Source organism: Kogia breviceps, chromosome 7 (assembly GCF_026419965.1).
Source record: "Kogia breviceps isolate mKogBre1 chromosome 7, mKogBre1 haplotype 1, whole genome shotgun sequence".
Lineage (NCBI taxonomy): Eukaryota > Metazoa > Chordata > Mammalia > Artiodactyla > Physeteridae > Kogia > Kogia breviceps.
Window position 1 is genome coordinate 106,985,523 of NC_081316.1, and position 13,139 is coordinate 106,998,661.

The window sequence follows — 13,139 nt, forward strand, 5'->3', positions numbered from 1 at the left end:
CTGAAAAAGAGATGGGATGGTACCCTGCTCTAATCATTAGTCAACCTATTCTGGAATCTATGTATATTTAATGAAAGCAAGAGAGGAACGAAAATATGCTTCAGCTTTTGGGAAAGTTAATAACTTTCCGTTTTTCAACTCCCATTCCTTTACTAGACTTGAAAGCTGGTAGTTTTCTCTATTAAGAAGGTAATGCAAGAGTATCAAATGGAAGAGATGATACTGTTCCTTCAAAAGAGTCCCCAAACTAAGTAGTTGGTTGTGCCCAATTCTCAGTTATTTGAAGCAATGTGGAAATTCATACAGGTTTATTTATCCAGTAGAAGCTAATTCTATCCATTATTGACTTCCAGGCTGCCTCTAAGAAAATTTTTCAGTGAAGATAAAAGGTATTCCCATCAGTTTTCTGTGACCTGCTATGTAAAAATTTTAGATTTGCATAAAAGCAAATTACGTAATTGTAATGCTTTATTACTGAAGGTTATTTACATAGTGTTTAAGGCACAATAAAAAATAAGTTAAAATACAAAAGTTCTCTTCAAGTAAAAGACACTGAGCAGCCAGGCTATATTAATCCTTGAATATTTAGCCAAGACACAAAAGCTACAAGTTTTGCTGGAAACACCTTCCATGAGTTTTTAACTACCTCTTTACACTTATGGAACATCACCCAGGCCGTCTGTTTGAGGAAATACCCAGTTACTATATTTTCAAAGGTTGGATTATAGAGAAAAATAGAAAATGTGAAAGGTAATATAGACTTTAAATCTAATTTTTACTTTCAAAACTGGGTACTGAAACTGTACTTTTTTAGACAGTATAAAAGGCAAAATGAGACAGGTATGGAATACATTTCAGAATCAAGGTTCACATGTAAATTATACCAGGGTTTTTTTTAGTATTGGAAAAAATATCAAAGTTCATCATCTTTAAATACAGATTAACTATTTGGAAATTCCAGTTTTAAAAGAAATAACATCTTCAGCCTAGATGGTGAAAACTGAAAATATCAAGCTGTTAACATGGGGGGCAGGGGGTAGGAGGAGAGGTTCCTAAACGTTTAGATGTTTTCTGTTCTTTAAATAAGTGCTGCAGTAGCTTAAGTTTGGAAAGACCCTGGGAGACTAGACACTTTTTCAAAAGCACTCTTCTTTCCATGACCCACTTATAAAGTTTGTTTTATCTACTAGTATAAGAGAAAAAAGAAACAAAGTTGGTTTCATTCTGTTAGTTTTGGTATTTCTTTGCCCCCATATGCAATAAACAACCGAATTAAAAAATAAATAAAAGAAAAAAATTTAATCTCTTCCAGTTCTCAGAGCTTTGTATAACACTATACAAAATTATTAGCATTTAGGGTGATTTTTTTCACTAGCCCTAAATTTTTTAATTGTAATATACTCTTTCAGAAACCTTCCATTTAACTGCTTAATGATTCCAGTCTACAAATGAGCATAGATTTTGCTTGTTGTTATAAATAATTGAATTGGGGGAAAAACTATAGTAAGCTAAACAGTCATTCACTGCTCATGAAAGATCTGAGCTGTTGATTGCTTGTCACAGCAGAGAAAAAAGGCGACAAGCAATTCATCTTGAGGTGGCGTTTGTCAATCTACTAGCATTTCTGTAACCTTCCCTAGTTACTCTGTGGTTTAGACTTGTACTACTGTAAACCTTGGATCAATTGACCGAAAACAAACAAAACCAAAAACCTGCCATCTAGGGTATTGAAAGAAATTCGATAAAATAAGATGTGTCCCATACTTAAGGAGAGACATAAAAATAAAACTGTTCTTTAACAGGTTGAATTTAGCATTTTCTGTTAATCAATCAAAAACAGTTGGGAGAATTAGCTCACCTTTTAATTGAGAGTGTGAGAAGGAAAGAGTAAACATGTTAACTTTAGTAGCAAGAATGCTGCTCTAAGGAAACTAATATATTAAAGGAAATGTTATGACACACAAGTTGACTTTTATCCCATTTGATGCCAATATATATGTATACAAGTCATAATCCACAAGGAGTGTTTAAGGGCAAAAATGTAGCTTCCTAGTATATAAAAGCTAATGAGCATTTGAAAAAAATACAATATTTGTACTCTGAAATTAAATAAAACCTTAGTAACAGGGCTGTGTGTGAGTCTGCTGGTATCTGCTCAAGAAGGGCCCTATGCTGGCACCAGAGGAACGTTGCTTGTCTAGGTGGTTATATACTGCAGAGCTGGTTGGAAGACAGGTCACAACTGGAAAACCCAAAGAAAAGCTTCCATTAACTCCAACTTATCTCAGGGTTCTTGTTCTTGGAAATCTTCAGCTTCCTGAAATACAAAACAAAAGTTTAAATGGATAATGCATATGGCAAGAGTGTAACAGGAGTACCTGGCATTATGAATACATATATATATATATGTATATATATGATCTATTCTCCATTGTGAAGGAAAATATTCTTAAGTATATTTGTCCTCTTCTAACTTAACTTTTAAAAGAAATTTCCTGATCCTTATTACATATTTCTCAGGGTCAGTGTGCTTAATTCATAGTCTCTGCCTTGCATGGACACTTGGATGATCCATAGCTGCTCACTCGCATGCATTCATTCCTCTCTCTCCCCCCCCCCACCATCACCCCAACCCCTTATTATAAACAGAATCAAATATACAGAAAAGTAAAGAAGGCAGTGTATGGAATTCACCGTCACTTAATTTTAAAGGGTTTTTTTTGCCTTATTTGCTATAAATACATATATTGGTGGGGGCTAAAGTTTTTAAAACAAATTACTGACATTTTAACCCTAAATACTCCAATATGCATTTTTAAAATAGGGACATCTTCCTGTGTAACCACAATACCCTTACTATACCTGATAAAAGTTAACAATAATTCCCTATTGTCCAGATTGAAAATTTTCATATTAAGACTTTCCCATTGTGCCCCCAAATCTTTTTTACAACTAGTTTATTCAAATTAAATCCATCCAGTCAGGGATCATACACTGCACTTGATTGTGTTACTTCCTTAAATTTCTTCTTTTTTAAATTGGGGTATAATTGCTCTACAATATTGTGTTAGTTTCTGCTGTACAGCAAAGTGAATCAGCTATATATATACATATATCCCCTCTTTTTTGGAATCCTTAAATTTTTTTCAATCTTAAACAGCCTCCATCTTTTTTTTCCATGACTCTGGCTTATTAGAAAATCTGCTTGATTTTAAAAATAGCCCTTGGTAAAAATCTGACAACAAATTTTTTTTCTAGGTTTACAATAGAACCATTTTTCTCCACATTCTATTTTATAAATCCTTGAGAACTTTCACTGGAGCTTTAGGCTATAAAAATGTGGCTCTTTTTGCAAATAATAATAGTGGACCTACTTCAGAGAATAGAAGAAATTGTGATCATATGAAAAATAACTCACCCTACCTTTTAAGCCTAATAAACCTAAAAACTGGAAAAACAAAACTACACACCACTAAAATTGGATTCATAGTCCCAATAACTAAATGAGAGGAGTAGAAATCAATTCCAAATAATACAAAAGTTTTCCTGTCAAAATGTCAAGCATATCTATTGAGTCACTCTCTTAAATGCCATAATTAGTTTATAATTAAAAGAATAAAAGCAGATATTAGTTCTCTCATTTAAAAAAATTTATTTACATGTTGAAAGTTAATTTATTATTCTTTGTGGTGGTAAATATAACTCCAAAGCCTCAAATAATCATAGAATTCTCTCAGCTTTACTGGTAGTAGGGTCTAGCTTCCTGTCCTTTGCACAAAACATACTCAAAGGGGAAGCAATCGATAACACAAGAGAAGCCTTTTATCTCTCTGCCCAACTCCTCTAATTTCATACAGGAAACACCTATCATATAATCTGGGAGATCCACAGTAGAAATGAGCCATATAAGAAAGCTAAGGAGGGACTCCCCTGGTGGCACAGTGGTTAAGAATCCGCCTGCCAATGCAGGGGACACGGGTTTGATCCCTGGTCCAGGAAGATCCCACATGCTGCGGAGCAACTAAGCCTGTGAGCCACAACTACCGAGCCTGCACTCTAGAGCCTGAGAGCCACAACTACTGAGCTCATGTGCTGCAACTTATGAAGCCCATGTGCTCTAGGGCCCACGTCCTGCAACTACTGAAGCCCTTGCCCTAGAGCCCGTGCTCCACAATAAGAGAAGCCACTGCAATAAGAAACCCACGCACCGCGAGGAAGAGTAGGCCCTGCTCACCGCAACTAGAGAGAGTCCGCGCACAGCAACAAAGACCCAATGCAGCCAAAAAAAGCTAAGGAAAGAAATGAACCCATTTGTGAACCTTACCATCTAATAATGTTAGTCTGTGTCTTCTAAATAAACAGAAACCTTTTTTTCTTGGTTGAGCTTTTCTTCTTCTTTTCTGTAACATAGAAGCAGAAACCAATGTCAGGGGAACAAGGCAAGAAGCAAGGGAGGCAAATCCTACAAAGGTTCAGGTGAGATATATTCCCCCAAATTTGGGGAAGAATTGTATGCTACCTGGGAGTAGATCCAAGCTTACAGAGCGCTAAACCTGTTAGCGCTATCTAATAATACTCATACCTCCACATGACCCTGGGTATCTGAACTTAGACACTTTTCAGAATAATTCTAGAAGAGAATATTATTTGGGAACTCCAGGTTTAAAGCAGACACCTTAGTTTACCATTAGTATTCTACCTCTAATTCTACTTCCTATTCAAAAAAGAAAAGCATAAAATAAACAAAAACAAAAAAAGACTGACGTAGAAGTCATCTTTATTGATTGTATTCTATTCAACTCAGAGTTGGGTTCATTAGTCTCCTTAAAAATCAATTCTATTTACTATAGTAAATATTTCTTGAGGAAAAGAAACAAATGGTGCTGGGACAGCTGAAAAATAACTGCAAAAGAATAAATTTGAACTCCTACTTCACACCATATGCAAGAATTGATTCCAAATGAGTAAAAGACCTAAATGTAAGAACTAAACTGTAAAACTCGTAGAAGAAAACATAGGCATAAATCTTTTTGACTTTGGATTAGACACTGGTTTCTTAGATATGACACCAACAAAACAAGCAACAAAAGAAAAAAAGATAAATTGGACTTCTTCAAAATTTAAAGGACACTAATCAAGATAGTGTAAAGGCAACCCACAGAATGGGAGAAAATAATTGCAAATCCTATAATAAGACACTTTTGTATATGCCAAAATATATTTTTAAAAACTCTTAAAACTTAACAATGAAAAGACAAATAACCTAATTTTAAAGTGGGCAAAATATTTGAATAGATACATCTCCAAATTAGATATTTAAATAGCCAATAAACACGGAAAGATGCTCAAGTCATTAGGAAAATGCAAATGAAAACCTCAATGAGATACCACTTCACACCCACTAGATGGCTATAATCAAAAGGACAGACAATACAAGTGCTGTTGAGGATGTAGACAAACTGGAACCCTCATACATTGCTGGTGGGAATATAAAATGGTGCAGCTGTTTTGGAAAACTGTCTAGCAATTCCTCAAGAAGGTAACACAGAGTTACTACATATCCCAGTAATTCCACTCCTGGTTATATACACGGGAGAATTGAAAACATATGCCCATGAAACTTGTAGATGAATGTTCATAGTAGCATTAATCGAAATAGCCAGAAAGTGGGAAAAACCTAAATGTCCATCAACTGAATGGATAAACAAAATGTGGTATATGCATATAATGGAATATTATGCAGCCACAGGAAGAATGAAGTACTATAACATGGATGAACTTTGAAAGCATTATACTAAGTCAAAGAAGCCAGACAGGGCTTCCCTGGTGGTAAAGTGGTTAAGAATCTGCCTGCCAATGCAGGGGACGAGGCTTCAAGCCCTGGTCCAGGAAGATCCCACATGCCACGGAATAAATGAGCCCGTGCGCCACAACTACTGAGCCTGTGCTATAGAGCCCGTGAGCCACAACTACTGAAGCCTGTGCGCCTAGAGCCCCTGCTCTGCAACAAAGAGGAGCCACAGCAATGAGAAGCCCATGCACCACAACGAAGAGTAGCCCCCACTCGCAACTAGAGAAAGCCCGCACACAGCAACGAAGACCCAACACAGCCAAATAAATAATAAATAAATAAATAAATAAGAAAGAAGCCAGACATAAAAGGTCACACATTTTATGATCCCCTTTATATGAAAAGTCCAGAACAGGCAAATCCATAGAGACAGAAAGCAGATTAGTAGTTTTCAGGGGCAGGTGAGGGGAAAATAGGGAGTGATGGCTAAAGGGTATGGAGTTTCTTTTGTGGAGGTGATGAAAATATTCTGGAATTAGTAGTGATGGTTATGCAACTTTGTGAACATTAAATAATGAATTCTATTATATGTAAATTTTATCTCAATAAAAAAATATATTAAGCACCTTATATCAGCATGGCTGACTTTGCTAGGCACTGATTCATAGAGGCCCTGCTGACAGTCCAGTGGTTCTTAGAAATGTGTGCTTTACATTAAAAGTGAGGAATATCCAGGACTTCCCTGGTGGCACAGTGGTTAAGAATCCGCCTGCCAATGCAGGGGACACGAGTTCAAGCCCTGGTCCGGTAAGATCCCACATGCCACAGAGCAACTAAGCCGGTGTGCCACAACTACTGAGACTGCACTCTAGAGCCCGAGAGCCACAACTACTGAATCCCGTGAGCCTAGAGCCCGTGCTCTGCAACAAAGAGGAGCCACCGCAATGAGAAGCCCGCGCACCACAACGAAGAGTAGCCCCCGCTCACTGCAACTAGAGAAAGCCCGTGTGCAGCAACAAAGACCCAACGCAGCCAAAAATTAATTAATTAATTTTTTAAGTGAGGAATATCCTAGAAAAGCTTTACATAAGTAAATATTTATAATATCAAATCCTGCATAGTAAAGAAAGCTTATAATAAAATCTGTAAAATTAAGAAACTAAAGTTACTAGACCCACAAACATAGAAAACAAACTTATGGTTTGTTTGTTTGAAAGAATGGGGAGGGATAAATTAGGAGATTGGGATTAACATATACACACTATAATATATAAAATAGAGAACCAACAAGGACCTACTGTATAGCACAAAGAACTATATTCAATATTTTGTATTAACCTATAAGGGAAAAGAATCTGAAAAAATACATACATATATATATAAATCACTTTACTGTACACCTTAAACTAACACAACATTGTAAATCAACTACACTTCAATTTTAAAAAAGCTAAAGTTACTAATTCACACCCTAATTTATCCATCCTGTGAATTTGAATTCTTTTATGTAAGATTAACTCAAGAGGAAGAACAACTGTTCAACAATTATTTAGCCCCACTCTAAAATACCAAGAGTTGCCATAAAACAATGTTAAAAGAAGACTTTCCCAGAACTGCCCAGCCTTACGATTTTATCTCCACCACTTTATGAGCTCTTTCAGCCCGTCGCTTTTTCCGGAAATGCTGGAAGAGGACCACCACAATTACTATTATGACCATCAGTGCACAGGCGGAGCCAATGGCCAGAGCCAGGAAGTGGATCTCAGAGAAGCGTACTGTAAGGAGAAAAGATCAAGTTGGGGTTCTGAAAAGAGGAAGACTATAATGAAATCTAGATATTCATCCTTTTTTTAAAAAATAAATTTATTTATTTTATTTATTTAGTTTTGGCTGCATCGTGTCTTTGTTGCTGTGTGCGGGCTTCTCTAGTTGCGGCGAGCGGGGCCTGTTCTTTGTTGCGGTGCACGGGCTTCTCATTGTGGTGGCTTCTCTTGTGGAGCACGGGCTCTAGGTGCACGGGCTTCAGTAGTTGTGGCATGCGGGCTCAGTAGTTGTGGCTCACGGGCTCTAGAGCGCAGGCTCAGTAGTTGTGGCACACGGGCTTAGTTGCTCCGCGGCATGTGGGATCCTCCTAGACCAGGGCTCAAAACAGTGTCCCCTGCATTGGCAGGCGGTTTCTTAAGCACTGCGCCACCAGGGAAGTCCCAAGATATTCATCCTTAAATGGAATCATTTAAGGGGTGTATTTTCATCTTTAAATGAAATCTTCCTTTCTTCTATGATATTAATTTTGTAAAGTCTAGTAGCAGTAGAAAAGCCATACAGGGATTTCCCTGGCGGTCCAGTGATTAAGACTCCGTGTTTCTAATGCAGGGGGCGCAGGTTAAATCCCTGATTGGGGAACTAAGATCCCATATGCTGCGTGGTGTGGCCAAAAAAAAAAAAAGTAGGAAAAACATACAGACTACTTTAGTGGTTCTCAAACTTTGGTTCTAGGAGTAGCAGCTACAGAATTACTTGAAAACTTTTAAATGCGAGTTCTATCAGGCCCCACCCCCGACCTACTGAATTACAGGGGGGCCCAGCAATCTGTTTTAATTTGTCCTCCAGATGATTCTGATGCATGCTTAAAGTTTGAGAACCACTTGGCCAGTTGATCTACCTAGTGGGGTAAGGTTATCGCTGACCTAATCGAATCCAGTGTCTAAACTATTTCTGCCCGAATCCTTCTCCCCTCTGTCATGCGGTCAGTCATTTATTCAGGCTTATTAAGGGCCTATTATGTTCCAGGGACTCTGATGGAAATACAAAGCCAAAAGAGACATTACCTTCAAGGAACACATGCCCACTGGAAAGACAGACAAGTAAATCAGTAACTATAGTCTAGTAGATATATGATGCAAGAGAGAACCCAAAAGGAAGGGTCCCTAAACCAGGCTAGAGTCTGTGAAGCCTGGGTCTCTTAATTTTTACCTTGATTTCTGATTTAAATTTCAATGAACCCTCAGAGCCAGAAAAGACATTAGAGAATATCTAGCCCAGGAGTTCCCAGCCTGGAGTCTATGAAGGAAGATGGGGGGGGCAGGGCACAAGCCCACAAAATCCATGTCATATTGTGTGTGTACATTGTTTATGGTAAACAGGGGTTATGGCATTCATTAGGTTCTCAAAGAGTATGTTGAAGAACCATGTGTTCTTATCTACCTGTTCATTTTGCAGGATAAGAAACTGAGCACCAAAGACATTACATTACTTCTTTCAATACTCAAATGATTTCTCCAAGGTCATACGGCTCTCTATTGATAGGGCCTTGAAGGATGATACTAGTAATGAAAGGAGGAAATGATACCACTTTATAGGCTTTTACGTTTTGGGTAGTCATGTTGTGTATTGGTTAAGAGCATACAGCAGAGACAGCTAGGTTAAAGTACCAGGTCCTGTGTGATTTGGGGTAATTAACTTCTTTGAGCCTCAGTTTCTTCAATGTATAAAATAGAGATAACAATATTCACTTCTTGAGTTCTTATAAAAAATAAAATTGCTTATGTAAATTGTTCCACGCTGTGCCTGCACATAATAAACTTTCAATATATGGTAACTATTATAATTTTCAGTACAATTCAAGAGTTTGGGGGGGTTTATTTTTATTACTTCATTTAATCCTCACCATAATCTTTGCTATATTATTCTCACTTTATGGGAGAAAAAGAAAAGTTATTTACAGCTGGTAAACTGTAGCAGTGACTCAAACCCAAATTTACAACTTGTAAGTTTTATGGTCTTTGCTTTTGGTTGTCTGGCAGTTTTCCAGGTTGTCCTTTATAGGACTGCAGGCAATACAGCGCCTTAGTTTGGAGCACAATTTTGGAGACAGAGATGGTTGGGTTTGAGTTCTGAGTGACTCCATTTATGAGCTCCATGACTTTGGACAAGTGACTTAACCTCTATGAGCATCGATTTCCTCATTAGTAAAATTGGGGGGGGGGAAGCACACTAAGAGCACAATAAATTGATATGACATGTAAAGATTAGATATGATACGTAAATCCCCTAGCACATGGGAAGTGTTCAATAAACAATAACTACCCTTATTGGTATCTGCCTCCAACGGTGGTTGCAAGAATTAAATGAGATAGTACATGTCAAGAACTTTGGACAGTGCCTGATGCAGAGTAGGTACTCAATAGTACCTTGTGAATAAATGAGTGAATGAATGGACCTATTATGTTAGCCTTTTATCAGAGGGTTGCTTCCTCTCCCTTTCACGATCTCAATGCCATTTTTGTAACAGATTCCTTAGGTCCCTTTATTTTCTGTTTCTTTCCACAGCCAAACAAAGCCTTTCTCTTTTTTATCCCAGGACTCTTCCCTCTCCCTCTGCAGTTTCCAGATCCAAAGGGTTGGTCCTTCTCTCCACTCTTTCAGCCATCACAAAAGTTTGCCCCTCTCTTTTCTACAAGCTCACACGCTTTCCAAAACGATTTTTCTCTGCATCACCTACCAGTGTGCACAACGCTGAGCTGGATCTCCCCTATCAGCCCATCAACATCAGGTGGGTTCTTCACCTGGCAGGTGTATGTCCCATTGTCATCAAACTGTAGCTTCCAGAGGAGGATGGAGACATCATACCGCTCAGGGTTCCCATCCCAGACCACCCGGTCCTTGAAACGCCCACTCATGGGTCTGAAGGGATCCACATGGTAGTAGAAAACCTAGAGAGGAGAAATGGCCAAAGGTCTTATTTGGTACCTGGGCAGGGAGGCTGAGATGGCAGGACCAGAAGAGAAACGCCAGCAAGCCTGACTGCCCTGTCTGCAGCTCTCCTGCAAGAACCCCTTGCTTTCCCCTTCGCCAGCCTCTCAGTTCTGTCTGTTGATTTGTTGCCCAGCTTTAACCCTGTGCTTGTTGCTAAGAAAAATACAGGAAGGGCAAGGAGACATGGACTGGCTTATTTTCCTAACCAAGGGACCCTTACTTACAAACTGCTCAGGCCCCCCATCTCGAGGACGGAAATTCCAGGTCACTGTTAGAGCATCACCCACAGGGGCAAAGCTGGAGAAAGTGCATTTTAACCGAACATCGGTCCCATTGACAGCCTCCAGCACACGGGGAGTGTAAATTTCCACAGCTGCTATTGGCCAAAGAGCTGAAATGAAAAAAAGGGAAAGGAAGGGTTAACAGGAGATGTGTATTAAGAGAATTTCTGCTGACACTACCAAAATAAAGGTCTGAGTAGGGCATCAAACAGAACAGAGATGCCCCAGCTCTCACTCAAACTCACTTCACCCAGAGTCTACATACTCCTACCTACATGCAACCTTGACCCTTCCATTCCTTAAACAACTAAAAATACCACACAGTGCTCTCACTTTCTCCAAAGCATGATACCCTAGCCTCATGGTACCCACTTCAAAACTGCTGTAACAAACTACAAACATCGGCAAATAAAATTGAAAGCAGAAACAAAACATCAGAACTAATCAGAACATGAATTAGACATGTATTCAGATTAAGCATTGTATGTTATGTGTCTTATGGTCCCCTAGCAGGTAAGTTTTCCAGAAAGAGTCCTTGTTGTGTGAATTTCACACTGTTCCTAGTCTTCTGCAGAAACTGAGTTAATCAGTCCCAGCCAGTTTAGCTTGCCTGCGCCTCTGGAACCTTTATACCACGCGGCATTTTTTTAGCATGATATTTACATTTAGAATGTGCATGTTGGGGCAGTTACAAAGCCACAGTGGGTCTCTCTCCTTAACAATCTCAGCTTTCCCAGTGCTGCCGAGAGCCCCAGACAAGACCCACACACAGAAATCGAAGTGCCAGGTTCTGCCAGCAGTGGGAGGTTGAGAGTAGCCACAAAAAATGGTGTGTAACCTGAGATTAGAAAACCCTCTCTGTGCCTGAATCACTGGCACCTGAGAACACACCTAAACCTGTTTTTCCAAAAGCAACTCCCCCAAAACAACCCACCACTTCAGTTTCACTAAAGTCAAAACTAAAACGAAATGCAACTGTGGCTCAGGCTCCAAAAAAAGACTCTTGCAACTTCTTCGACAATTAGCTAACTTTGTAGGGTAGGCAGTGAAGGAGGTAGGCTCAGAGAAGCCCGCGAGCTCTTACCTGTGAGCTGTATGCCGAGGAGAAAAAGCACAGCACGCATAGGGCTCTTGCCATACATGAGGGAAACCCAGCCCTGGCCCCAGAGACCAGACCGGGCAGACCGAGCGTTCCAGCACCCTGCCAAGGCCACTCCAGGAGGAAAGCACACTGCGTTTTTCTGGAGAGGGGAGTCAGTCCCTCACCTATGGGAACCTGAGCACTCGTGCCCGTGAGTCATTCCTGCTCTGCTGGTGCTGGAATGAAAGGTGGGGCCTCAGCGCTCAACGCCCTCCTTCCCTCCTTCCTTTCCTCCCTCCCACCCTCCGCGCTACAAGCGCGTCTGCAAAAAGTCCCATGCAGTCCTGTCTTAACTTTTCAGTTTATCTGGACCCTGGCCTCTGGATGGCCTTGAAAACAGCCAGAGGAGGTGGTGCCCGTCTGAAATGTCCCAGGCTGCTTTGGTTCTGGCCCACACACACACGTTTTTTTTAAAAACAGGTTTCAGGCTCGCCTGAGAAGTGAATGCTGAACCTACCTGCAGTGATTCCACTTATCAAAGCACCTCCCTGGGGCCACAGCAGTGGAAACTGGGTTCCCAAATCCAAAGTAATCAGAATTCCTTAGGACCCTCTGTGTTCAAAAAGTCCTACAGTTTATACCCTCAATTTTAGCCAAATGTTACCACAACGATTGCTGTACCTTTTCTAGCTGCTAGCTTTCCCCGAGACCCACCTAAAATAGACTGACCAAAACAAATCTCAGTGTTTAATGACCCTTTACGTTTGAAGGATTTAAAGAAGAATCAGGACATCATCCCAGCTCATTTACCCTATCTCAAGACAGTTTGCAAAGTGCTTTTATCTACACAACACTGCCATGAAGTATTCCCATTTCACCAATGAAGACACTAAGAGCCCAGAGAAGTGATTTGCACAGCCAACAGGTAGCAGAACTGGAACTTTTTTGACTCTTTCTTTTTTTTTTTTGGCCGCACGGCATTTGAGATCTTAGTTCCCCAACCAGGGATCCAACTCATGTACCCTGCAATGGAAATGCAGAGTCTTAAGTCCCCTTTTTTGACTCTTAAATCTAGTTCTCTTTCCACAAAATAATAGCTAATGTGAACAATCAGACAGAGGACTCTCAAGGAAAAGTTTTTCCTAATAACTTTTTTGTACCTCTGATTTTATCTGCCATTTGGGGGGCAGCCATCTGTCTGAGAAATCTAAAGAGTTGAAGACTTTAAATG

At 39.7% G+C, this 13,139-nt stretch overlaps 1 protein-coding gene across 1 annotated transcript; it reads right to left on the reverse strand.

Moving 5' to 3' along the window:
• Positions 1 to 292: 292 nt before the first annotated feature.
• Positions 293 to 12,158, reverse strand: MPZL2 (myelin protein zero like 2). The gene is made up of 6 exons (XM_059068289.2): positions 11,912 to 12,158; positions 10,771 to 10,937; positions 10,293 to 10,503; positions 7,419 to 7,566; positions 4,325 to 4,400; positions 293 to 2,317 (listed from the first exon to the last, which is right to left on the reverse strand). The coding sequence occupies exons 1-5, from the start codon at positions 11,967 to 11,969 to the stop codon at positions 4,337 to 4,339; spliced, it is 648 nt and encodes a 215-aa protein (XP_058924272.1). The 5' UTR covers positions 11,970 to 12,158; the 3' UTR covers positions 293 to 2,317; positions 4,325 to 4,336.
• Between the last annotated feature and the right edge of the window lie 981 nt (positions 12,159 to 13,139).